Below are 25437 nucleotides of genomic sequence, written 5' to 3'. Positions count from 1 at the left end.
TGATGCAGTTGAAGTCTGAATTACAAAATCTCAAGAAAAAGTTTTGATTCGAAGAACGTTTTCTTTAATAAGGCAAGATCAATTTCACATCAACTTACTCAGATTGGCATATAGATTCCGGATGAAGATCTTGTTTCCCACATGCTTAATGGATTTTCATCCGAGTATAATTCTTTCACCACTTTTGTTAATACATAACAGTTAAAGAATACAAATCCTAAAACGTATCCAAATCTTCTTGGATTATTATTGGTTGAGGAATCTCGTGTATCTGTTATTGTCAATCTTGATCTTTCAACAACTTCGGATAATGTGGTTAGTCAACATCAACCATCCACAAGTTATCAACAACAATAGTCCAGTTATTATGCACGTGGTTCTCCTTATGGTTATAATCCACATTCTTATCAAAATTGGAGCTCTGGATCCCGTGGTTATTTCCCTTTATTTCATGGAAATTCTCGTGGAGGCAGATTTCCTTCTCGTGGTGGTTTTAGAGGCGGAAGATCAAACCATGGTGGTGGCACTTGAAGCATTGAACTTCATCATTACCATTTCTATGGCAAACTGATAGTGTATCAGGAATACATTTATCACAGGATAATATGTTCTTAATTCGTTGCGCAAGAAGCACAATAGTTGAGTCAAGCTCCTTTTCAACAGGTGCCATAACCTTTTGGCAACGTTTTTCAGTTTGATTCTTCAGCAGAATTTCTCTATCAAATATCTTTAACTTTCCTAAAAGAGAGCTTCGAGAAAGTTTAGAAAGATCATTCCCTTTTATTATGGCATGCTTCTTAGACTCGTATTTGGATTGTGACGATCTGAGGATTTTGCATACTATTTCCTTTTCAGGTATTGCCTTTCCAATGAGAAAAAATGCATTAACAATCTCAGAAAGTTTAGAGTTAAAATCCTCAAAGGAGTCGTTATCATCCATATGGAGGTGTTCCCATTCAAATGAAAGGATGAGAAGTCTAGCTTCTTTTTCAGATTCATGGTTTGATCTTCCGCCTCATAAGAAATATTTGTAGTTTATATGTATCTTTTAACTTTTATTCCCATAATCTACATTATGTTTACTATATAGTCTGACAAATAATTCTTAACCCATGACACTCTACAGTTGAATGTCGTTATCGTTTTTCTGGTTCTTCATCTCATTCTTCTATTCAAGAACATAATACATATACTGAGGTATTCAAGCACATAATACATATATCGAGGAGTGTTATAATGAGTTTGATGATGGTTCATGGTTTCCGAAACCAGAAGCATGTGCAGATTATCAAGAAGAGTATCATTCTGGCAACAATTAGGTACCGAACTCTGGTGCAACTCACCACATAACTTCTGAAATGGTTAACCTCAACTTGCACTCTCCTTATGAAGGTTCTGATCGAGTCAAAGTGGGAAATGGTTCAGGTTTGTCAATTAATCATATTCGTTCAGCTCCATTTAGATATCCTACCACTACTCTAACCTTATCCAATGTGCTTTATGTTTCATCAATTATTAATAATCTTTTATTTGCGCATCAATTTACCAAGGATAACAAATGATTTTTTAAGTTTCATCCTTATGAATTCTTTATTAAAGATTTAGTCAGCAAGAAAGAATTTCTGAAAGGAGGTTTGAAAATGGATTATATGATCTTAACTTAGATACTTCGACACTTAAGTCTGTTTTTAGTGCTAAGCATAATGCTAGTCATGATTGGCACAATATGTTAGGTCATTCAGCCTTTAGGACACTTAAACATGTGCTTACAACAATCAATGATTCTGTTACTACTCATTTGGATAAGGATGTATGTGTTGATTGTCAAATAGATAAATCTCATGCTTTGCCTTTTCCACAAAAATCTACTTTTATGGTCCTATGGGTTTGGTGCATTATGATGTTTGGGTTTCTTCAGTCTGCTCTGTGAATGATTTAGGTATTATGTTTCCTTTATTGATGTTTTTAGCAAATTTACTTGGAATTATCGTTTTTCCTATAAATCTGAGGTGTTTGACACATTTGTGAAGTTCAAAGCATTAGTTGAGAATTTGTTTGATAGAAAGATCAACTATTTATAATCTGACTGGGTTGGAGAATATAGAAATGTGTATGCCTATTTGCAATCTTGTGGAATTTCTCATAGAGTCTCTTGTCCACAAACTCACCAACAAAATGATTCCGCATAGAGAAAACATAGACACATTATTGATACTGGTTTAGTCTTTTTGAGTTACTACTTTCCTGCCACTCACTTTCTGGTCATATGCATTTGAAACTGCAAACTACATTATCAATAGGTGCCTTCATATGTTCTTCACACTAATACACCATTTGAGACTCTATTTCACACCAAACCTAACTATTCTTCTTCAAGACAAGATCTTTGAAAGTTTCATGCTTCTGACCTTATAATTATCATATACTTCAGAATAGATAAGTGAAATGTATATTTTTAGGATACAGTCTCATGCATAAAGGTTATAAATGTTACAATCCTAATGGTAGGTTGGGAAACCTACAATAAATTACTGCAAGTGCACAGTGTCTAACTAGTAGAACAATGGCAAGTACAGGTCGTTCCCACGAGGAGTGTGAAAATACTATTACTAACTAATACCAAGAATAATGGATCAAATTCAATATTTTCAGACAATTATGGAATTGTAGCAAAATAATAAAATGTAACCAAAGATGTGAAGGTGTTAAGGATCCGGGATCCATTGTAGGTAAGTTATTTGTATTCAATCACAAAGGTCTCGAATTTACTCATGTAAGATAGTAAACCTAGCTACTAGTACACGGAAGATATTTCTTTAAGAATCATTGACAAGAATTATCAAAACGGTAGTTTGTTCTCACCTTAAAGTAGAATTCTTAAGCACTAGATATACATGGCATAAATAGTCAAATGAGATTCATAATTCAATTATTGCAAAGATTCAATGAGTTCTTCTACTAATCTAACTATGAACTATACATGGCATAGAACATGAAAAATACATCTAGAAGGTTAACACAATGAAAGAGAAAAAAAAAATCAATTATCATTAAGCTCCATATTATGAATAACCCATGGTTTAGAACACAAAATAAATTAACCTACAACTTCATCCTTTCACCCCAACATGGATTAGCTCGACATGTTTCTAAAAACCATAAAATAAATCTAAATCTATACGACAAGCTAATTGAAAAAGGAATTGAACAACAAACCCTATTCTACCATTCACGGCTCTGTAGCCGCCCTCCCTTCTTCTCAGTTTCTATTCACTGATGTTTATATATGCGCTGTCACAAATCTAAACTGGACCCAGCTGAAATTGTCAGGCCCAATCCACCACCGGCTTCCAAATTCAAGCCAAGTCCAACTCCATTTGTTGCTCCAAAATCTCGGCCACCACATCTTTCTATTGACCATTCAAATCTCGACCTACACATCACCGACAAAGTGTGCACTTCAACACTGGTTTCTCGGCAGGCCAAACTAACCAGACTCGATCCATTAGCTCTTCTATCTTCTTGTCTGTCTAATGCAAATCAGTCCACCATTACAGTCGCGTTCAATCATACACAACACCATTCTTTCCATGCATTTCAGTTTACATCAGTGTTTCGTCTGAATTCCCTGCCACGAAGTTCTCGTCTTCGCTGCACCATCTTCTTAATTAGTTTCTTCCCATGCTCCACTGTTGTTTTAGCGGGTATAGAGACGATCCCATTCTTCTTTGCTCCGTGGACTGCACAACTCAAATCAGTCTCCACCAGCACTTCTTCAACTCACAACTGGACATGAAGAGACTCAAGCACCACCACCAAATATCTCCAGTACTCAGTCCAGCTCTCCTCGGGTCACAACAACAACTCAATATAAAACAGCTCCATTTATCTCCTCGATCTATCAACGGCAAACAAGACCCCTGCAACAATGTTTCTCAGCTTCTTGTGTTTACGGTACCAACACCAAAATTCCGAGGCACCATTTCTTGTATCACCAGCTCTCGTGAATGTCTTGCTAGCTTTAAAAATGATATTCTCTTGCTGATTCTTCTAACTCCACAACAACCCCATCTTGACTGCTCCATTCTCGTCTGCTCTCAGCCATGAAGAACAACCAACTCCAATACCTAGCTTTGCCTCCTTCAACATCGAAGTACACCACCAGAAAACCATTGTTGTTGCTGCTAACCATTTCTCCCAGTCGTCTGCGATAGCTTAACACCGACTATCACCACATTTTCTTTTCCATTATGTCCATCTGCTACAAAACCCATACATCGATTGCATTTCCTTTTCTTATTATCGATTGCACAGATTCCGTCTTGGCTATTGCAATATGAATGATCTACAGAAACCAAATGCAACCTCAGCCAACACCTTTCTCCATCTTCTGTACGTACTAGAGCTGGCAAACAAGCCAAAACCCGCAGGTTTATCCGGCCCGGCCCGTAAAAAACCCGCACCTGGCTCGGCTGGTGTCTAAACAAGTCGGGTTAGGGTTGGAAAAATGCCAGTTTGTGGAAAAACGGGCTAACCCGTCCCGGCCCGCAAAACCGCGGATATAACCCGTAAACCCGTGTGTATCAATATAAATATAATATAGGGTCTGCATTCTAGGTTCTTCTAATGAAGCATGCCAGATACTCTAAAAACTTGACTACAAAACTAAAATCTAGTAAAGTGACGGAAGTTAACAAGATAAGTTAGTACACATGTGTACTAACCAAAACAATGAAAATACACATTAGATATGCATGCCACTCCTTCTGGTAATTAAGTTTGGTAGAGAAACAAAGTTCTCCTCATGATGGTGCAGCTGATATTTGGAGTGATAAATATTATCACCGCCAGAATTAAGCTTGTGCCGCAGTTCTTTCATGTTAGGTAGAAAGACAACATCCTCTTGAGACGGTACAAGCTGAAGTTTTTCAGAACACTTAAACAGTTCTGAAAAATCAAAAATTAAATAATAATAGTTCCAGATTATAAACTTAACCTGTAGTAGACTACGACCTTCCTGGAGCTATCATGCCGGGAACTTGGTAACCAAAATTGGACGATACTGGAGTACCAGGCTAGCACCAGCTAAGATCCCTGTTGGAGCCAGGTTGCGAGGAATTGGGATCCCACTCCTTGTATGACTGCAGCAGCAACCATTATAAGATATTGTTGATGCGCTAGCATAGCAAGTTGCTGCTGATGAGGGAAAATGGTAACAAGCCGGGTAACCCGTAAGCCCGCAGGTTTTACCCGTTACGGGTGCGGGTTGATGAAATGACGACCCGTGAAGAATATCAACCCGCAATCTTGGACCCGTGTTAACCCGAACCCGTGTAACCCGTAACAAGCCAGCCCCGGCCCGCCCGTTTGCCACCTCTAGTCCGTACACAGACCATAACCTCATCGAACAATCCATAATTTTTCCATCTTGAGCTCAATATTCTTCCATTAGTTCTCACAGATAGCTACCGTACGAGACACAGTTTCGGACAACATCTAATCTTCCTCCTACAACTAATCCATGCAGTTAAGCTGCTTCGATGGAACCACAAAACTTAATTACCACCGAATTGTTATTCACCTTTCTCTGATAAGAAGATTAGCTTCTTGAGACTTTCTTCTGGCTGATGAGAAATGATCGAATTTTCTACAGTGGTAAATAGAGTTGTCGTTCACTCGGACTTGATGAGATTGATTTTAAGAATTAATAAACTAAAATAAAGGAATAATATATACAAAATATTGTCACAAGATGAAGAGAGTTACTGGGATTAGGATTTCGTCGAATTCATAACATAGGGTTCGATTTATTTATTCTCAACAATTAAAGCTCAATAAAATAAAATTAACATGGACTCTGATTTTGCCAAGGTAGATTCTTAAAAGATTAGTTGTAAATCCTAAGCATGATGTATCAAAACATTTAAGCTAAGCATACCTCATCAAATTAAATGACAACCAATTAATTCAAATCATATTTCAATTAAAATTAATGCAAAAGTCTTAAAAGAATTAAATAATTTTACGCATGTATGAATTTCGTCTTCCTACGTCGTCCCAGTGTTGTGGATTAGCTCATCACGTCGAAAACACACTTAAAATATTTATTCATGGCTCAAAAAGTGGTTTACAAATGATGAAAATGTGAGAAAATTATTAAAGCAGTGATTTTCTTTTCTCACCAAAAAACCCACCCAAATGTGCTCTCTAGCTCTCTATTTATACACACAAATACATATCACTCAAATATATTCTTTCATAACTCCAAAATCTTCTTATTTTTAATTAAAAATATCTTCAAGAATTTTTCCTTCTCTTTATTCTATATATGTCTTTACTAAACCCATATCTTCTTTAATTCGCAGAATAAAATCCAAGATAAAATCTTCTAAGGATATCTTTCTTGTTTAATACAAGATAACTTCCTTTTTCTTCAAAACTTCATGTTTGTAAGGCAAGAAGATATTCTTATCTTAAAGATAATAAATCCTTTACCGTTGAAACCAAATTTCCCGCCAATTTTTCTTTTCAAAACAAAAAAAAAGATGGAGCCCCCTTAACCAATAATGGGTGCGACTAGCAGTTGGCTTCCTGGGGTTCCCCTTATCAGTTAGGTGCCCCTTATCCAAAACTGAGAGTCCAAATAACATGTGTTCTCCGGGTGCCTATACCAACTTTTCGAGCCGAATTTTCCAAAAATGTTTATTTTCCAAAAAGTACATACAAACACATAAAACACCATAATAAGTAGAAAATCGAGTACCAACAATACTGAAAATTGAGGACAATTCAGTCACAAAAATGTGTCTATCAAATACCCCCAAACTTATTATTGCTAGTCCTCGAGCAAATCTAATCTAGAAAAATAAAATGACTACACTTAGCACGTGCAGCAAGCCGTTAAACCGCTAGGTGGCCCTAGCGGCGGAGGGTTTACCAGAGGTGTACCCAGAAAACCTTTACTCCGGACCCTACCTATCTACGCAAAACCTTGGAAGGCACTAAAGAATCTCCTTGGTTGGCATACTCTCATTGACTACAGGAGGAAGTACCCTGATGTGAAATTCCAATTGTTGTACACGAGTTTGCACTCAAGCATACTAAAATTCATATAAGTGACAGAGCTCTACTCAGATAGTTTATGTACATCATAACCGGAGTCAACCAATCACATGGAAATATTAAGAAGATGGATGTAGAGAAAAACATAGATGGTTTTGATGTTGACTAAGGTGAACCTATCCTAATGGACTGAGATACCGGTCTGACTAATATCAACAGAGCTGGCATATACAAGGGAACCAGCGGGTGATAATCCTAACTCTAGATCAACACAACTTGCATATAAAAGGGCTCCAGTGGTCGACTTTATTGAATTTATTCCGGTTGGTCTGATGGTATGGTTTTTTTTTTTTTTTTTGTATCTCAATCACTCTATTTCACCCAATCACTTATAAGAAAATAAAAACAGAAGGTGAAAAGGATTCAACGAGATATGACGAAACTACCATGTTTTTTTTTAAAAATTCTAACACCCGAGCTCTGTGCTTTTATGAATAGACTCTTTAGATGTTTCCATCTAATCACATTGGTTCCTCAACTCCTATAACCAAGATGCTTCAATCCACTTAGATTGGTTATGCCATCCTTAATAAACATAAATTTCTAGGCTCTGGAGTTTATTTATTGCAACTAAAAATTTTCTCCCATACCCCCAAACTTAAATCTAGCATTCTCCTCAATGTTCTAAAGATAAAATTAAAACCATATGAACAAGGAAAAACTGTTACCATTTGAAACAAAAGAGTTAAGGAAATATATTACCGTATTGCATGAAATTGGATTACCTCCCAAGAAGTGCTAAGTTTAAAGTCTTCAGCCAGACTAAGAAAGGATTAATCACCTTATAGAATCATAAAATAATAGCCGGAATAACTGCGGATCACCAAAACCAAATAGAGCTATCACAAGTAAAAGGAATCTGCACCATGCCAAGAAAGTTAACAAATAAAGCATACCCTTGTCTAGTTTCCTGTTTAAGACAACTACATCCAGTTGTGGTTCAGGTTCAGGTTCTATAACTGGGTATAGAAAACATATTTTCTTGGGTTGCATTTCCTCAAAAGTTAGACCCGAATGTTCAGGTTCTAGAGTCTCAAATAAAAACTTAGAAGCACGTAATAATAACCTAAATAATTGTGGATCCTTAAAGTCAATCAAATTTGACTAACACAACTGACCACAAAGAGAGTGGTGGTCTTCCTTAAACAAATATGTCGACCCTAATCTCCTAAAGTAATTAGGTTTAGTCTCGAAACTTAATATATGACACATTTGAATTTCATAAGTTCCCACAATTGGAGAAAATTTTGTGGTGTGAAAACAAAGTCAATCGAGGTATCGTAGCCTGAGTTAACCACATCAACCAGAGGATGGGTTTCTAACAGCTGAACTTCTTTCTGGACATCATTAGGTTCAGGAAAACGTGTATGAAGATAATCTTGTAAAATGGTTGAGGCATATGTGTTAAGTTACAAGTGAGGTACCTTTGCAAGAGTTAAAGCACATTGAGAATAAAAATCAACCTCAAACTTAGAGTTTTCAGTGTCTCTATAAAGACTAGTCACAACTTCCCTAGTTTCAAGGTCATCAGATTCCTGAAAATGGTCAATTGATTCTTCTAAGTCAGGTACATCATCACTCATCTCTATGATTTCATTTTGTTTTTCTAAGACTAATGTTTCTAAATCGCTAGACTCGAAAACAATATTCTCGGGATAAACCCGCTCCTCTAAACTATCATCGCCTTCGTAATCAAAAGGAAATACTACATCATCTAAGGAAGTCTTATCTTTAGTCAAATCCTCGTCCTTTTGAATAGGTGAATAATTATTAAAATTATTTGGGTTTGAACTAGAAATACTATTATCATTATAAAGCTCAGTTGGGGTAACAAATTCCTGATCACTATGCCTAAATATTTCAGATTCTTCATCAGCACTATCCTCATCATACTCATAATAACATGAAAATGGTTGAACCTCATCTAAAGTATTGCTTCCAATTCTATCCTTGTCATCTTGATTATGTAAATAAAAATTTTCCTCACTTTCAAGGTTGATTTTTGAAGCAATGTATTGGCAATTCAGTGTAATTCGAGCAATTCTTTCTTCCGTCTCTAACTCAAGCCTACGTGTTGACTCAGCAAACTCACGTGTTGACTCAGTTAACTTACATGTTGACTCAGCTAACTTCCTGAGGTTATCTTCAAAAGAAGATTCACTAATTGTTACAGTTCTTTCATCTATAACTAAGTCATCTGTGTCCGATGACTTATGTGTCGACTCATGTAACTTACGTGTTGACTCAAGTATCTTACGTTCCTCATCTAGAGAAGAGGAATTATAGGAATTTTGCTCGTATGACCGGTATTCATGTGAATAGTAATTGGGATCACCATGGTATGAGCCATAATCTTCAAAAGGTTGGCATTCCCAACCACTATTCACACTATGGTCAAAGTAATGTCCATTTTTAAAATCAGTCGGATATTCGTTGTATTGGCTATTTTAATACCAGTTCGACATTCTCAACACAAAATAAACCCACTGACAGGGTATTCGTGGGTGGATAGAGCCTTACCTCCCGTACCAGACGGGCGATGAACCGTTGAAGTCGACTCAGGCAATCGACTCCAATGTCAGTGTACGAACCCGAGGGGCCGAGACGGTAACGTAACCGTCGTCCTTCCCTGCAACATTTTTAATTAAATGAACCCTTCCTTAGGGTTTTTAAAAATAATAATGTCCAATGTCCAAAAATAAAGTCCAAAAAAAAATAAAATACAACAATAAAATCCTAATTATAGTTTCCAAAAATAAAATAAAATAAAATATCTATATAAAAAAATCTTCTTCTTCACTCCTTTTGGATTCCTTTTTTCTTTCCTTCTTTGGCTTCGCTTTTGTTTTCAGCACTTTCTCCCTTTTTCTTTAGCTCAGCTCCAAATCTGAAAACAAACAAGAAATACCAAAAGGCGTAAAAAAGAACAAAAATAAAACCTAAAAACAAATCTATACACAAGTCCGCGTCGGCGGCGCCAAAAATTGATCGAATTTTATACAGTGGTAAATAGAGTTGTCGTTCACTCGGACTTGATGAGATTGATTTTAAGAATTAATAAACTAAAATAAAAGAAAAATATATACAAAATATTGTCACAAGATAAAGAGAGTTATTGGGACTAGGATTTCGTCGAATTCATAACATAGGGTTCGATTTATTTATTCTCAACAATTAAAGCTCAATAAATAAAATTAACATGGACTCTGATTTTTCCAAGGTAGATTCTCAAAAGATTGGTTGTAAATCATAAGCATGATGTATCAAAACATTTAAGCTAAGCATACCTCATCAAATTCAATGACAACCAATTAATTCAAATCATATTTCAATTAAAATTAATGCAAAAGTATTAGAAGAATTAAATAATTTTACCCATGTATGAAATTCGTCTTCCTCCGTCGTCCCAGTGTTGGGGATTATCTCATCACGTCGAAAACACACTTAAAATATTTATTTATGGCTCAAAAAGTGGTTTACAAATGATGAAAATGTGAGAAAATTATTAAAGCAATGATTTTCTTTTCTCTCCAAAAAACCCACCCAAATGTGCTCTCTAGCTCTCTATTTATACACACAAATACACATCACTCAAATATATTCTTCCATAACTCCAAAATCTTCTTCTTTTTAATTAAAAATATCTTCTAGAATTTTTCCTTCTCTTTATTCTACACATGTCTTTACTAAACCCATATCTTCTTTAATTCGCAGAATAAAATCCAAGATAAAATCTTCTAAGGATATCTTTCTTGTTTAATACAAGATAACTTCATTTTTCTTCAAAACTTCATGTTTGTAAGGCAAGAAGATATTCTTATCTTAAAGATAATAAATCCTTTACCGCTGAAACCAAATTTCCCGCCAATTTTTCTTTTCAAATCAAAGAAGAAGATGGAGCCCCCTTAACCAGTAATGGGGTGCGACTAGCAGTTGGCTCCCTGGGGTTTCCCTTATCAGTTAGATGCCCCTTATCCAAAACTGAGAGTCCGAATAACATGTGTCCTCCGGGTGCCTATACCAACTTTTCGAGCCGAATTTTCCAAAAATGTTTATTTTTCAAAAAATACCTACAAACACATAACACCATAATAAGTAGAAAATCGAGTACCAACAATACTGAAAATTGAGGACAATTCGGTCACAAAAATGTGTCTATTAAGAAACGAGATGGTGGGCACGTGACACCACTTTCTTGTTTACACCCACTAGTGGGCTCATGATATAACAAAGAAAAGCTATTCTTTGTTTCTTTCTGACAGTAAAATGGTTGTGGTGATAAATAGGTAGCCTAACATCCCTCTTTGTCTCCGGTCGGTACAGTGAGTAACTATTGTGGTTGCTGATACATGGAAATACCAAGCCAACCTCATTTCATCATTGTGGTTGCTGATAATGGAAATACCAGGCCAACCCCATTTAATCATTGTGGTTCCTGATACATGGAAATACCAGGCCAACCCGGCTGCTGATACATGGAAATACCAGGCCAGCAAAATAAGTGTTGCTGATATATAGAAATATCAGGCCAGCATAATAAGTGCTGCTGATATATAGAAATACCATGCCAGCATATTTGATCAATTTTGTCTGCAAACGCCATTTAGTTGTTCATTTATCTGCTTATTATTTCGGAAACCGGATTTGCGTGTACTTTCTACAGAAGCACTAAAATAGTATTATTAGTTAAAATATCGAGTTCTACCTAATATAAATATGGGTATAAAATATAGAAATTACGTGTTTATCATCTAACACCAATAAAATCATTATCTCCAGAAATGTAGTATTTGATGAGTCCGACTTTCCATACTTGAGTATGTTTTCTTCTTTTATTTCATCCTCCTCACCTCAATCGACATCCATTTCTGTTACACCCATTTTCGATGAACCAGATTTTTCTTTTAGTACTTCTTCAGATTCAATTTCTAGTTCTTCAGCTCCATCTGTCACATTTCCATCTTCAAAAAAGCTCACAGTTCCTCATACTATTTCATCTACTCATGGTATGGTTACTAGATCCAAAAATGGAATTTTCAATCCTAAAGTATATACTTCTGTTGTGGATTATGACTCTGATTTATTTACTCATACTACTTATACTCAATCTTGTAAACACCCAAAGTGGTAACTTTTTATGGTTCGTCGATACCAAAAATCTATTGTGCCATGCGGCACAATATTTAAGGTGGAGCAACGTATTATGTTACAACAACATGCACCACATCTTTCCTTAGGATGTTAAGTTATGAAGTTATCTCCATCAACGTGTGGCGCAATGTTAAAGGCTGGAGTAGCAAAGTAACTACAACGGAGTACACCAAATCACTGCCAAGATTGCTTTGTTGTTAAGCAATAGGTTGTAGTATAGGCACGTGGGTGTGTCTGTCTGTCATAGGTAGCTGAGCAGTCTGCACAACTTTTATTACGAAGGCGCATTCGTCAACCACGTGGGATCGGAGTACGTGGCATCCTATGACTGGCGAAGGTACTCGGCCAACGAAGGTACAACTTGTACGAAGGATTCACAGTTCATGATGGCACATGGAGGACGCTAAGGTGGCATCCTCTAACTGGAGAAGGTACGCGGCCAACGAAAGTACAACTTGTACGGGGGGTTCACAGTTCACGGTGGCACATGGTGGCATTGTGTGATTGGAGATGGTGGGCGGCCAATAAAGGTACTAGATTGACCAAGGACCATCATATCTCTATGGAACATAAGACATCAAAGATATCCATGATGCATGTGGAGCTATAAATACCCATCCTCATCTAAAGAGAAGGGGATAATTGGGTTAGTTAGGAATTAAGGAAAATGCTCTCTCTCTCACTCTACTCTTACTTCTATAGCTTCATACTTTCTTCAATGGAGTTCTTCCACTCAAATGTAACAAGATCAATAATAAACTTATCATCTTTACCCGTGGACGTAGGTTAAGATTAACCAAACCACGTAATCTCTTGTAAATTAGATGCGCTTACATTATCTCCTCTCTTAGATATTTACTTACTGAGTTATCTCTGTTTTCTGAGTTATCTCTGTATTCAGAGCTATCTCTGTTTTCTGAGTTATCTGTTCATCTGAGATATCTCTTTATTTATCTTATTTGCTTAATCGCCTATGTATTACAGAGATACCATTGTTTTCTTAGCATCTTCTCTTGCGTAGTATCTTTACTTACTTAGTATATGATCTTCTGAGTAGATCTTATTTCGAACATACCTTTTATTTACTCAACAACATCAGTTCAACTGAGGTATCCATACTACTTAGTATCAGATTCTCTGAGTTGTTCATATTACGTAGACTATGGGAAATTAGTAGTCACATGGTTGAAGAAATTACATCTCTTAAGAAAATGATACTTGGATCCAGTTCCTGGTCAACATATTTTAGGATGTAAATTGGTTTTAGTATTAATACTAAAGATGATGGTACTACGGAGAGGTATAAGTTGAGGCTTGTGATAAAAGGCTATAATCAGGTAGAGGGTGTAGACTATCATGCCACATTTAGTCCAGTTGTCAAGCCAACTACATTTAGGCTGATGCTTTCAGTTGCTTTTTATAAGATACGGACAATTAGACAACCTGGTATCAAAAATGCTTTTCTATATGGAAATTTAAAAGAGGATGTTCACATCATGCATCCTCCAGGCTTTGTGAGTAAAGAGTTTCCTAACAAAGTATGTAAATTACATAAATCTTTGTATGGTTTAAAGCAGGCTCCAAGGGCCAGGTTTGAAAGACTAGAATTTTTTTTTATTAAGCAAAGGCGTTCAAGTTTCAAAAACAGATACATCTTTATTCTTCAGAGTCACTTATATTGATTCTTTAAATGTTCTGGTAGTAACATGTTGTTTGTACCATGAGTAAAATTGCCACATATTGGGCCAGAATGTTACCCGGGCCACTGTTCAAGCATGCTAACCAGTCAGCCGACGCATCCCACCAGCCTTCCCAGTGTTACATAAATTCAACGCCCGGTCAATGGTCAAAGTCAGCAACCGGTCAACGGTCAAAGTCAACTATCAGTCAATGTCAATGCCGTGTTGCCGATGGTACTTCCATGCAGTTTCAATCCATATTGCCAATGGTGCTGCCATGCAGTTTCCACCCATGTTACCAGCGGTGCTGCCAACCAATTCCCAGCTAAGTACTATATTGCACTTCCAGCCAGTCTCTACCCATGCTGTCAGCTGTGTTGCCAACCATCCTCCATCCATGCTGTCAGCCATTATGCATGTCATCCAGTCAACCATCAATCCAGTCTGCCATCATGTAGAATTAATTCTGGAGGCATGATTGAGCAGTTTCATGCGAATTAATTCAGGAGGCATGCATGAGCAGTTTCATGCGAATTAATTCAGGAGGCACGAATGAGCAGTTTCATGCAGAATTAAACATGGAGGCATGAATGAGCAGTTTCATGCAGAATTTAACATGGAGGCACGAATGAGCAGTTTCATGCAGAATTAATGCAAGGGAAGTAAATACCATTTATATTCAGGATTGTATAAATAGAGGGAAGGTAATTCTGAAGAAAAAAAGAAGAAAAAAAAGAGAGTGAGGTAGCTGGTAGAGAAAAAATCCTATGTAATTATATTATCAATAAAAAATCACTCCCCAAGGGGATTCGTCTGTGGATGTAAGCAAACCATGCCGAACCACGTAAAATTTGTGTCTCTAATATTTCTGTTTGTTTCATGTTTTTATCCCTGTTGTCATCAACAATTCCAAAATCATCGTGTTTTGTGCCTGGAAATATTTCTGGGTACAAACACATGTATTAAGCAAAGGCTTTCAAGCTTCAAAAACAGATGCATCTTTATTCTTCAGGGTCACTTATATTGATTCTTTATATCTTCTGGTAGTAACATGTATTAGTCAAGCTGTTGTTTCTTCTCTTCTTGTATTGTTGGGTCAAGAGTTTGCTATCAAATATTTAGGAAATTTTTCATTCTTTTTGCATATTGAAGCAAGTTATGAATCTTCTGGAATGCTTGTAAGTCAAAAACAATATATTGTAGAAAATGACTAAACTGGATTCTCCTTAGTCCGTGCCTACCCCAATTGCTCTTCCTTCTACTGTAAAGGACATTGTTTCTCCATTATTTTCTGATACTACTTTGTATTGAAGTACTGTCGGTGCTTTGCAGTATGGAGAAACAAAAGTCCGCCCACTAGCGAACGGTCTGTATACCCATCAACAAACTTACGGTTGGGACGGGTAAAATTCGTGGATTCCGGGTAAGTTATTCGGTCGGTGGACCTTTCAAGGAAAAGCCCATAAAGTTGTTTGATATAGAAAGGGAAAGTGTTCTATTTTCTGGAAAACCTCACCTCACCTCACCTATATATATATATATATATATACTGACCGCCGGGAGGTTCATTGTCTATCCTTTTCTGAATTAGGTGATACACTGAAAGGGAGAATATACAGGGGGTTAGTCATGGGAGAGTTCGAGAGATTTTAATGTATTTAGGTTTTATCCTGTTAGTCCTGAGGGAGTTTGAGGGAGTCTCTCCAAATCTCCGTTAGTCGTGGGGGAGTTTAGAGGAGTCTCCTAAACTCTCTAGAAAACACCTGTTAGTCGCTGGGGAGTTTAAAAAAAGCTCTTGAACTCCCTGTTAGTCATAAAACCCTACAATACTAGGGAGTTGGTTGCTTTGGGGAGTTCGAAGGAGTTTTTAGTGTATTTTGGTCTCACAACAAATCTCTCAAAAGAGTAGAGATTTGGGAAGGAGTTTGGTGCGTAGAAAACCATAGGAGAAAGAAGAGGAAACGTTTTTTTCCAGGTATGTTTTTTTTCTTCTTTGATCTCCATGATTGTTTATAATAGTTTGATTTGTGTACTATTTTGATTGTTTTTAATATATTTTATCTCCATGATTGTTTATTTTGATTGTGTGTATAGTTTTTTTTTGTGGGTACTCTCTCTCTCTGTCAAAACCCTAATTTGTGGTTCAAAAGATCTTGGTAAGAAATTGCATGATTTGATTATAATGATATCTTTAAATTCAACCGTTGGAATATGATGAAATTTGAGTATGTCGTAGTTTACCTTGTTATAGAAGTATAGAAAAATTTTCACGCGGATCAGGTCACGTTTGCTACTGCAAAGCTTGCACAATATATGACTATGGTCTGCTGAGTTTAAATCCCGAATAGGGTACTGATTCCTATTTATCTCATTCTCCGCTTATCGGACAAAGCTGAAATTTTAGTAGGATGTTTGTATATATGAAGGTTACCTACTGTAGAAATTTCATGAAGTTCTGATCACTTTAGGTACACCAAAGTGTGAGAAATCCGGAACTGAATTCTGTATGCACGTATTGAAAGTAGTCGGGTTCTGAGTAATGTATATTTTTAATGAACCGTTGGAATGCTATGATTTTTGAGTGTATTGTGGAATATTGAGTTGTAAGTATACCATAAAAATTTAAAGAGGATCAGGTAAGTATTAGTACTGCAAAGATTGGACAATCTGAAACTGTGTTTCGGTGAAACAAAATTCCTTTACAACTATCTTCATAATTTGTTATGTCATCATGCATTAATTGGCTTGCTACTTTGCATGGGTGTCATTGAGAATCACTATCACTTGTTAAGTCATCTTATTTAGACACATACTTCTCTTCTATTCTATATGCCAAAGTTCAATACAGTGGCGTACTTCATTCCGTATTGGCGTGTTTTAGCCAATTCATACGGTGCTTTTGTTATAATGATATCTTTAAATTCAACCGTTGGAATATGATGAAATTTGAGTATGTAGTCGTAGTTTACCTTGTTATAGAAGTACAGTAAAATTTCACGCGGATCAGGTCACGTTTTCTACTGCAAAGCTTGCACAATATATGACTATGGTTGCTGAGTTTAAATCCCGAATAGGGGACTGATTCCTATTTATCTCATTCTCCGCTTATCGGACAAAGCTGAAATTTTAGTATGATGTTTTATATATGAAGGTTTCCTACTGAAATTTCATGAAGTTCTGATCACTTTAGGTACACCAAAGTGTGAGAAATCCGGAACTGAATTCTGTATGCACGTATTGAAAGTAGTCGGGTTCTGAGTAATGTATCTTTTTAATGAACCGTTGGAATGCTATGATTTTTTGTTGTGTGGAATATTGAGTTGTAAGTGTACCTAAAAATTTCAAGAGGATCAGGTAAGTATTAGTACTGCAAAGATTGGACAATCTGAAACTGTGTTTCGGTGAAACAAATTCCTTTACAGCTATCTTCATAATTTGTTATGTCATCATGCATTAATTGGCTTGCTACTTTGCATGGGTGTCATTGAGAATCACTATCACTTGTTAAGTCCTCTTATTTAGACACATACTTCTCTTCTATTCTATATGCCAAAGTTCAATACAGTGGCGTACTTCATTCCGTATTGGCGTGTTTTAGCCAATTCATACGGTGCTTTTGTTGCAAGGAGTTGCTAAGGGATTTTCTTTGATTAACAATTTGGCTAAGTAGCTCTGCGTGTTAGTACTGTGTAATCTAGTATCACATTTTTTATCATGTTTACATTAGACTGTTTGGTGTTATTACTATCCTTGCTTTGTTAAGTTCTAGTATTAGTCTAAGTACTAATGTAGCTAACATGTCACACCATAGAATGGAAAAATCCAGCCAACCTGCTGAAAACAACAAGAAGAAAAAATGTTAGGAAGAATAAGAATACGGAACCGGAAACGGAAGTGACTACGAATTACAAACAATGGACAACTCGAGAGACTGAGAAATTATTGGAACTGTTGGTAGAAGCTACACTTGAGAAGAAGAAAGACACTAGTGGATGTTTTACTAAGAGAATAGTGGAAGAGGAGATACTTCCAAAACTTAACCAAGCATGTGGTTGTGACAAATCTTTTGAGAACTATAAAGGGAAACATAGATGGCTGAAGACTAGATTTGGTCAATACCAGGATTTGTTTAAATCTTGTACTTCTGGATTCGGTTGGGATGATGCTAACAAGATGATTACTGGATCCGACGAGATGTGGAACAATTACTTTGAGGTATGTGTGTTACTTACTGAAAACTAAATTTGATATTTTTTTCTTCTATTTTGTGCAGAGTTCTAATTCATGCTTTATCCTTTATTTATTTTTTGTATGTTAACAGAGCCATCCAAACCAAACTAACTTAAGGGAAGATAATGGTAAAGACTATGGTGACTTGCTTATTGTTTTTGGGAATAAATGTGCTTCTGGAAAAGTTACAGTTGATCTTACCCATGAGGGTACAAGTGCTAGAACCTGTGATAAGGAAGATGAACAAGATGATTACTTCGATGTTGATTATACTCAACGAGAGCAATATGATAATGCTTTTAACGTATCATACGTGGGATATGGCTTAGAGGAAAGTGATGAACAAGATAAAGATGAAACTCAAGATATGAACACAAAGAAAATTCCTGTCAGAAAAACGGCACCAAAGAAAAGACCAAGGTGTGACATTGGTGACTCTTCTACATCAACTAATCCTACTGGGCAGTCTGATTATCTAGAGAAATTGATTGCCAACAGTTCATCGATTGCTTCTTCTATTGATTCAATGCATGCTCTTATTGCGAAAGAGAAAGAAGACCGCAAAATTGAAAAAGAAATGCGCAGAATTGATAAGGATAAGAAAGATAACCAAGTATGGGATCTTGTTTATGGCATGAATGAAATTTCTTTGGAAGATAAGCTGAAAGTAATTGAAATGCTGGACAACAATCACAAGAAGAACTTATTCATACGTTTTACTCCTGAAGAGAGAAAGTTGTGGATTGGTTCAAAGTTAAAAGCATAAACCTGTCATCTTTGCAAGTTTCTATTAGGTTTAATGGGCTTTTAGAGTTACAACATTTGATCGTTTTTCTTCATAACTATTAGTATTTAATTTTTCTTTTCTCCTAGTTGAGAACTTATTGTTATGGATTGATTGCTACTAATTTTTATGGGTTGACATCTTTATGGTTATTATGATTGAATTTATGAACTTTATATTCTATATGCTTATTTTCTATATACATATACTTTTATGCTTTTGAAATAATGATGATTCTAATAAAAAAAAGTACTTTTATCATCTTTTAGGTGAACATGTCTGATTTGGATTTATCTACTGATAGTGAAGATGAAGCCTTTGATACAGAAGAAGAAAGCAGTGATGATGAAGAGGTAAGCAGCAATAATGAATTTGAACTATCCATATTTTTGAATATACTTTCAGCGGTGCATTCATGGTTGATGGATATAATCAAGCAATTGCAATACATACAAAGTCAGCGTATTGAAAGACCAATGAGACCCCAGTTACTTTGTTTGGATATAACTATATAAGGAGAGTTTTGTCAAGACCCAGAAGACTTTCGAAGAAGTTATAGGATGTACCCTGATATTTTTCTAAAACTATGTTGTATCATTAGAGAAACTACATCATTATGTGATACAAGATGTGTTTCTATTGAAGAAATGCTTGGTACATTTTTACTCGTTGTTGGCCAAAGTTCACGATATTGCACAATACGTGACACATTTGGTCGCTCTCGGTGGACAGTTAGTAAAAACTTCAACAGAATGTTGCGAGCTTTAAATTCTATAGCTCCGAGGATGATGGCTAAGCCAACAAGTGCAACTCCATTTAAAATTCGTGAGAGTACACGATTTTATCCTTACTTTAAGGATTGCATTGGAGCTATGGACGGTACACATATCCCAGCAATGGTAGAGAAAAGAAATGCAGCCGTTTATCGGAATCGACATGGAATTACATCTCAAAATGTGTTAGCGGTTTGCAACTTCGACTTGGAGTTCATATACGTGCTCAGTGGATGGGAAGGGTCTTCTCATGATTCGAAAATACTTAACGACGCAATGACAAAAAGAAATAGACTGAAAATACCGCAAGGTAATTTTACTTTTATCTAATGTGAAGTTTTGAGTTTTTTGGTTAAGTTATATTCGGGTTCTACTTGACGAAGTTTTCTTTTTGTGTTTTATTCAGGTAAATATTACTTGGGGATGGTGGGTTTGCAAACCGACGATATTGTTTAACACCATTCGTGGCCAACGTTATCATTTGAAAGAATTTTCTGGTACAGGTAATCATGCGAAAAAGGCTGAAGAATTATTTAACATGCGTCATGCTTCTTTGAGGAATGTAGTTGAAAGATTGTTCGGTGTTGTGAAGTCTCGTTTCTTGATCTTTAAGTCTCAACCTCCATTTCCGTATAAGGTGCAAGCGGAGATAATGACAGCTTGTGCAGGCCTACACAACTTCTTACGAAAAGAATGCCGTTCAGATGAGTTTCCGGTCGAGGAAGAGGAAGATATCCATCCATCAACGCTTGTAAATGACGATGAAATTTTGACACAACAAACTCAAGAACAACAACGTCAAGAAGCTAATGCATGGAGAAAGAGTATAGCGGATGATATGTGGGAAAATGTTCGTGAACAAAGGGAGTTAGAATTGTATGGAGACCGTTAAATTGAAGGGAAAATAAATTATCTCGTTGCACAAAATAACATACTATTGATACACAGATATGATCATTTTCATTTATTTTTTTCTTTTGATTAAAGATCAATGTTATTTGCAAATAAGGGTTTATTGTTTCTTAAAAGAGAATGAGTTAGGAGTGAACTCCCACAAACTCCCTCTAATAAACTCTCTCAAACTCCCTACACTCCTCCAAATTCCCTGAACTCAAAAACACAAAAGTCTCTCAAACTCCCTACTCTCTCTCAAACTCTCTCAAAATCCTCCTGAGATTTAAAATACACTCAATTCCCCCGAAATCACTCGAGGACTACCCCTGCTAGTTTCGGATTTGTTTTCTCTTGGATTGCTTCTGTCATGTCGGACAATTTACGACCTGCTCGTCGTATTTCATTTCCTATATGCAGTAGCTTACCCCAAAGGAGGAGGGAAGAAAGGCGAAGAGCTCGTCCAAGAAAGATAAAATTGAAAACTTTTGATGAGCATCTGAGTTCCCAGAAGAATGATACAAGCTGGGAAGCAATTGAACCTTCAAAGGAAATTATCAAGACAGATCTATATACCCATCAAAAACAAGGGTTGGGTTGGTTACATCATCGAGAGAATTCAGAAGAATTGCAGCCTTTCTGGGTAGAAGAAGAGATCAATGAACATGGAGTAATTCTGTACAGGAATTTATTGGATAACACAAAAACACAAATTAGGCCAACATTGAAAGGTGGGGTTTTTGCAGATGATATGGGTATTGGTAAGACTTTAACATTATTATCTCTTATAGCTACTGATTATACTTCTTATACAAAATGTAATTTATCTCCATCACTAGCTAACACAAGTAATAGAGTTCTAGTTAATGAAAATCTTGAAGTAGATGAAGAAAATGATGAGCTAAGATCATGTCTCTTTGTGGGTGGAAAGAGGTCTATGGAAGGAGAACAAAGTAATGAAACACAGAAGAAACCTAGAATAGCTGCTGAGTCTTCTAACAACTTAGGCGAAAATTGTCTTAGCAATTTATGGACTTCTAAAAGAACAACATTGGTTGTTTGTCCTCCGGCGGTTATTTCAACATGGATGAGGCAGTTAGATGAACACACAGAACCTGATGCATTGAAATTGTTTGTCGTATGGTAATAAAATTAAGGTTGAAGAACTTTGCAAGTATGATGTCGTTTTGACCACTTACGATACCGTGGTTGCTGAGAATTGTTATGTAAACTCAGCTCTGATATGTATGGAGTGGTTTAGAGTTATTTTGGATGATGCACATGTACTTAGAAGATGGAATTTTAAGGATCAAAAGCTTCTTAATTTAAGAGCTAAGTGTAGGTGGGTGGTTACGGGTATGCCCATCGTCAGCAGCTCAAACGATCTGCATTATGCCATGGCTTTTCTGAGGTTCTATCCATTTTCAGTCAAGTACCATTGGCAAATCCTGGTGCAAAACCCTCTTAATAGAGGAAAGGTTGGGCTCTCATATCTGCAGGTAACTCTCTCTCTTCTATACCCTTTTATTCTTTCTGAAGGCTCGAGCAGTTGACATCTAAGATTGTTCTCCTACCTTCAAGTTTTGGATTGAAAAGTTTCACTGAGCAATATGCTATCTATTACCAGAATCGCTTTCTGTAAGTGGACGCATTCCTTGTGGATTAGGAGTTTATAGCACACTACAATTAGTCCTATGGATACTGCACAAAATGTCACATCAAAACACGTAATTGTACATTCTCCTATCACAGCCTTCAATCCTTGGTATAAACATGAAATTAAGGTTCTACTTGACTCTCTGAGTATTAAAATTATATATAAAATGTGGTTAGTTTTGCATTTCTGGAATGGTAAAAAAATCCATGCCCTTTCCCTTGTATATGCAGGCTTAATCCAAAACTATAATTTATATAACACATGGCTCCCTCACAACATATTTCTCGTCGGCGTAATGCAAATAGATACCAACCGGAGCCTTCGAGAAACTTTAAATATTGTCTATCCTTTTTTTATGTCCAGATGGAGATAAAGTTGTTGTGTGATATATAGTGCCTGCACATCCACTTCCAATTCCAACTTCTATTTCCTTGCTAAATGCTTTTTCAGGAATTGTAATTTCAATGATCTGCTTGTGTTGTCATCATGATATTTGATCGATGCACAGTTTTTCTTCAGCTTACAATGATCTGCTTGTATCTGTCTGTATTGAGCTGCCAGAATCTCAGTCATTGTTGAAATATAACAAAGTAGTTTTGTGTAACGTTTCGTAGGACTTGGTGACAACCATTTCGTTGAGAAGATTAAAAGCTGACTGTCTGGTCAAATTGCCTCCGAAAGCTGTTGAGACTGTTTATCTGGAGCTTTCTGATGAAGAACTAGTGGAGTATGACCAAAAGGAATTGGATTCCAAGGAAGTGGTTAAAACGTACATCCGTCATGGCCGTGCTGTTGCTCAGTATTCAGTTATACTCGCCACTGTGCAAAGGTTTCGTGAACTGTGTAATGATGTAGCCTCGTGCACTTCAGAACTGCCTAAGTCCGTCAATATTGAAGGTACAACAAGTCTTGGAACACTTCTTTTTAATTTAAACTGATCATGATTCAATCGCATCCTCCATTTTGAACACAAAAACATGGGAGTTACCTACTCCTCCTTAAGTATCAACGTGTTTTGTTTTTTCTATTACGTGCAAGTACATGTATCAATGAGATAATTACCATAGTATATGTGCTTGCTCTATTTTGTCTTCCTAGAACTAAAAGTATTTGTATCTTAAATTTGTATCACATGTTAAAGCTTGCTGTTTGGGAAACTGGTGTTGCAGATGTATCCAAAAACCCAGAACTGCTGCAAAAGTTGTTCTCGAAACTACGAGAAGATTACCTTGATTGTCCCATTTGCATATCTCCACTGTCGGGTATCGTCATTACATGCTGTGGACACATCTTTTGCAAAAAGTGTATATTGAAAGCCCTCATGCATAAGAAGAAATGTTGTCCCATTTGCCGTCACCGTCTTTCTAAATCAGACCTTTTCTCTTCCCCATCAGAAGAGCCTTGTACCAATGAAGATGAAAATACTAATATGGACGTGTCTTTGCCTGGAAGAAGTGGTAGTAGTACCTACTCCTCCGAAGTGCGTGCTTTGTTGAACCTCCTGGTTGCAGCTAGGAATGAGAATCCTTCAGTGAAGTCTGTGGTATTCTCACAATTTAGAAAAATGCTGGTCTTACTTGTAGAGCCACTTAAATCTGCTGGTTTTGGAGTCTTGAGACTGGATAGCACGACGACTGTGAAGAGAAGGGACGATGTGATGACAAAATTCACAAACCAAGATTCAAATTCACCTACCGTGCTTCTGGTAGAATTTAAATATTCGGAAACTGGGATAGACTTGACAGCTGCATCCAGTGCATACCTGTTGGAGCCATGGCTGAACCCTGCAGTTGAAGAACAAGCTATGGACCGGCTTCATCGGATTGGACAAGAAGACATGAAGATTGTAAGACTGATAACTAGAAATACAATTGAAGAGAGAATACTGCAGCTGCACGACTGGAAGAAGAATTTTGAAATCGAGAGGGGTTCAATAAATAATAAACTGAATCAGAAGCAAATACACAACGAAGAGTTCAGGATCATTATGGGACTCTGACAGCAACATTTACTACGAATTCACTGGCCGTTTTTGAATCCCTGCTTCAGTTGATTAGTGGTTATTATCGGTCTGTAGTACTGTTTGGATACTCTTTTTTTCTTTCTTTTTTTTTGCAACTCTCGTTTCGCTTTACTAAAGAACACCGAATGCTTGCCGTTTATAAGCGGCATACGCCTATTTTTGGAGGGTTTCTCTTGAACAAGAGGAACCCAACAATCTATAAAACAAAAATTTGTATCTCAATGGCTTAGTGCAAAGAGATTCCCACCTGAGGGTGGCCTATATCGATTCCGACATGTTTTCAGGATCGGATAAGTTGATGGTACAGCAACGTCTAGGAAGCTCAGATCCAGCTTATTTTTAGTACATGGCTTATTCAGTACAGTGTTCAGATATGCAACTTTTATGGCTTATTCATAAAGCAATAAATCGCTCTCCATATTCCATAAGAAATGCACTATGATGTACACGGCAAAAACAGTTCATCTTTAGTCTCTATCTTTAATATCTATGCCCAAATTCCAAAACTTTGTTTCTCTTCTGCAAGAGCAACGAAAATCACATACTGGAGGTAAGTTCCATGTAAATTACACCCTGCCACAAGTATCTTTCTTAACCAAGTCTTGCTAAGGGCAAATGCTTGGCTGTTTCGTTTTTCCTTGAAACAGTTCCATTGAGAATTTCCTGAAGAACTCCCGATAAAGCTCTAGAATGCTTGAAACCAAGAAGACTAAAAACAACTTGGCAATTTAAAAAGGATGGAACTTAAAACTTGAACAGTACTTATATTGGATATATGTTGTAGTTCACACTCCTCTAAGCTGAGGAATGGAAACGAGAAATTCAAAAAGCATGTTTTTCACTCAGCATCGTCTTGTGCTTTCAAAACATACTAGTTAGCATCTTAATTACAATATTAGAATTCTGATTTAACACAAGGCAAGTAGATAGCTAGGAGTAGGGATAGATTTAATGCTAAGTATTGGAAAACTTCTTGAACTTGTAGCTTGTGACCAATGACGCTCAATCTAACAGCAGTTTAACTCCTCCTTTTTGTTGATAGAAAGATCTTGAGAATGTGCAGGTTTTACGTTTACATGCTGTAATGTAGCACAAAAATATCGAAATTAGCATACATAAGAGCACAA

General features: G+C 36.6%; 1 protein-coding gene and 1 pseudogene across 1 annotated transcript; both read left to right on the top strand.

Annotated features, from left to right (window-relative positions):
• Nucleotides 1-19754: 19754 nt before the first annotated feature.
• On the top strand, nt 19755-20577 carry LOC113283526 (the record flags this gene model as incomplete). The annotated part of the gene is made up of 2 exons (XM_026532816.1): nt 19755-20049; nt 20432-20577. Coding segments are annotated over exons 1-2 (441 nt in total), but the record flags the coding sequence as incomplete, so codon positions are not given.
• Nucleotides 20578-20938: 361 nt separating this feature from the next.
• Nucleotides 20939-24576, top strand: LOC113283045 (annotated as a pseudogene).
• The last annotated feature ends 861 nt before the right edge of the window (nt 24577-25437 follow it).

The sequence above is a fragment of the Papaver somniferum genome, chromosome 5, assembly GCF_003573695.1.
Source record: "Papaver somniferum cultivar HN1 chromosome 5, ASM357369v1, whole genome shotgun sequence".
Taxonomy (NCBI): domain Eukaryota; kingdom Viridiplantae; phylum Streptophyta; class Magnoliopsida; order Ranunculales; family Papaveraceae; genus Papaver; species Papaver somniferum.
This window is presented reverse-complemented; position numbering and strand designations above follow the sequence as displayed.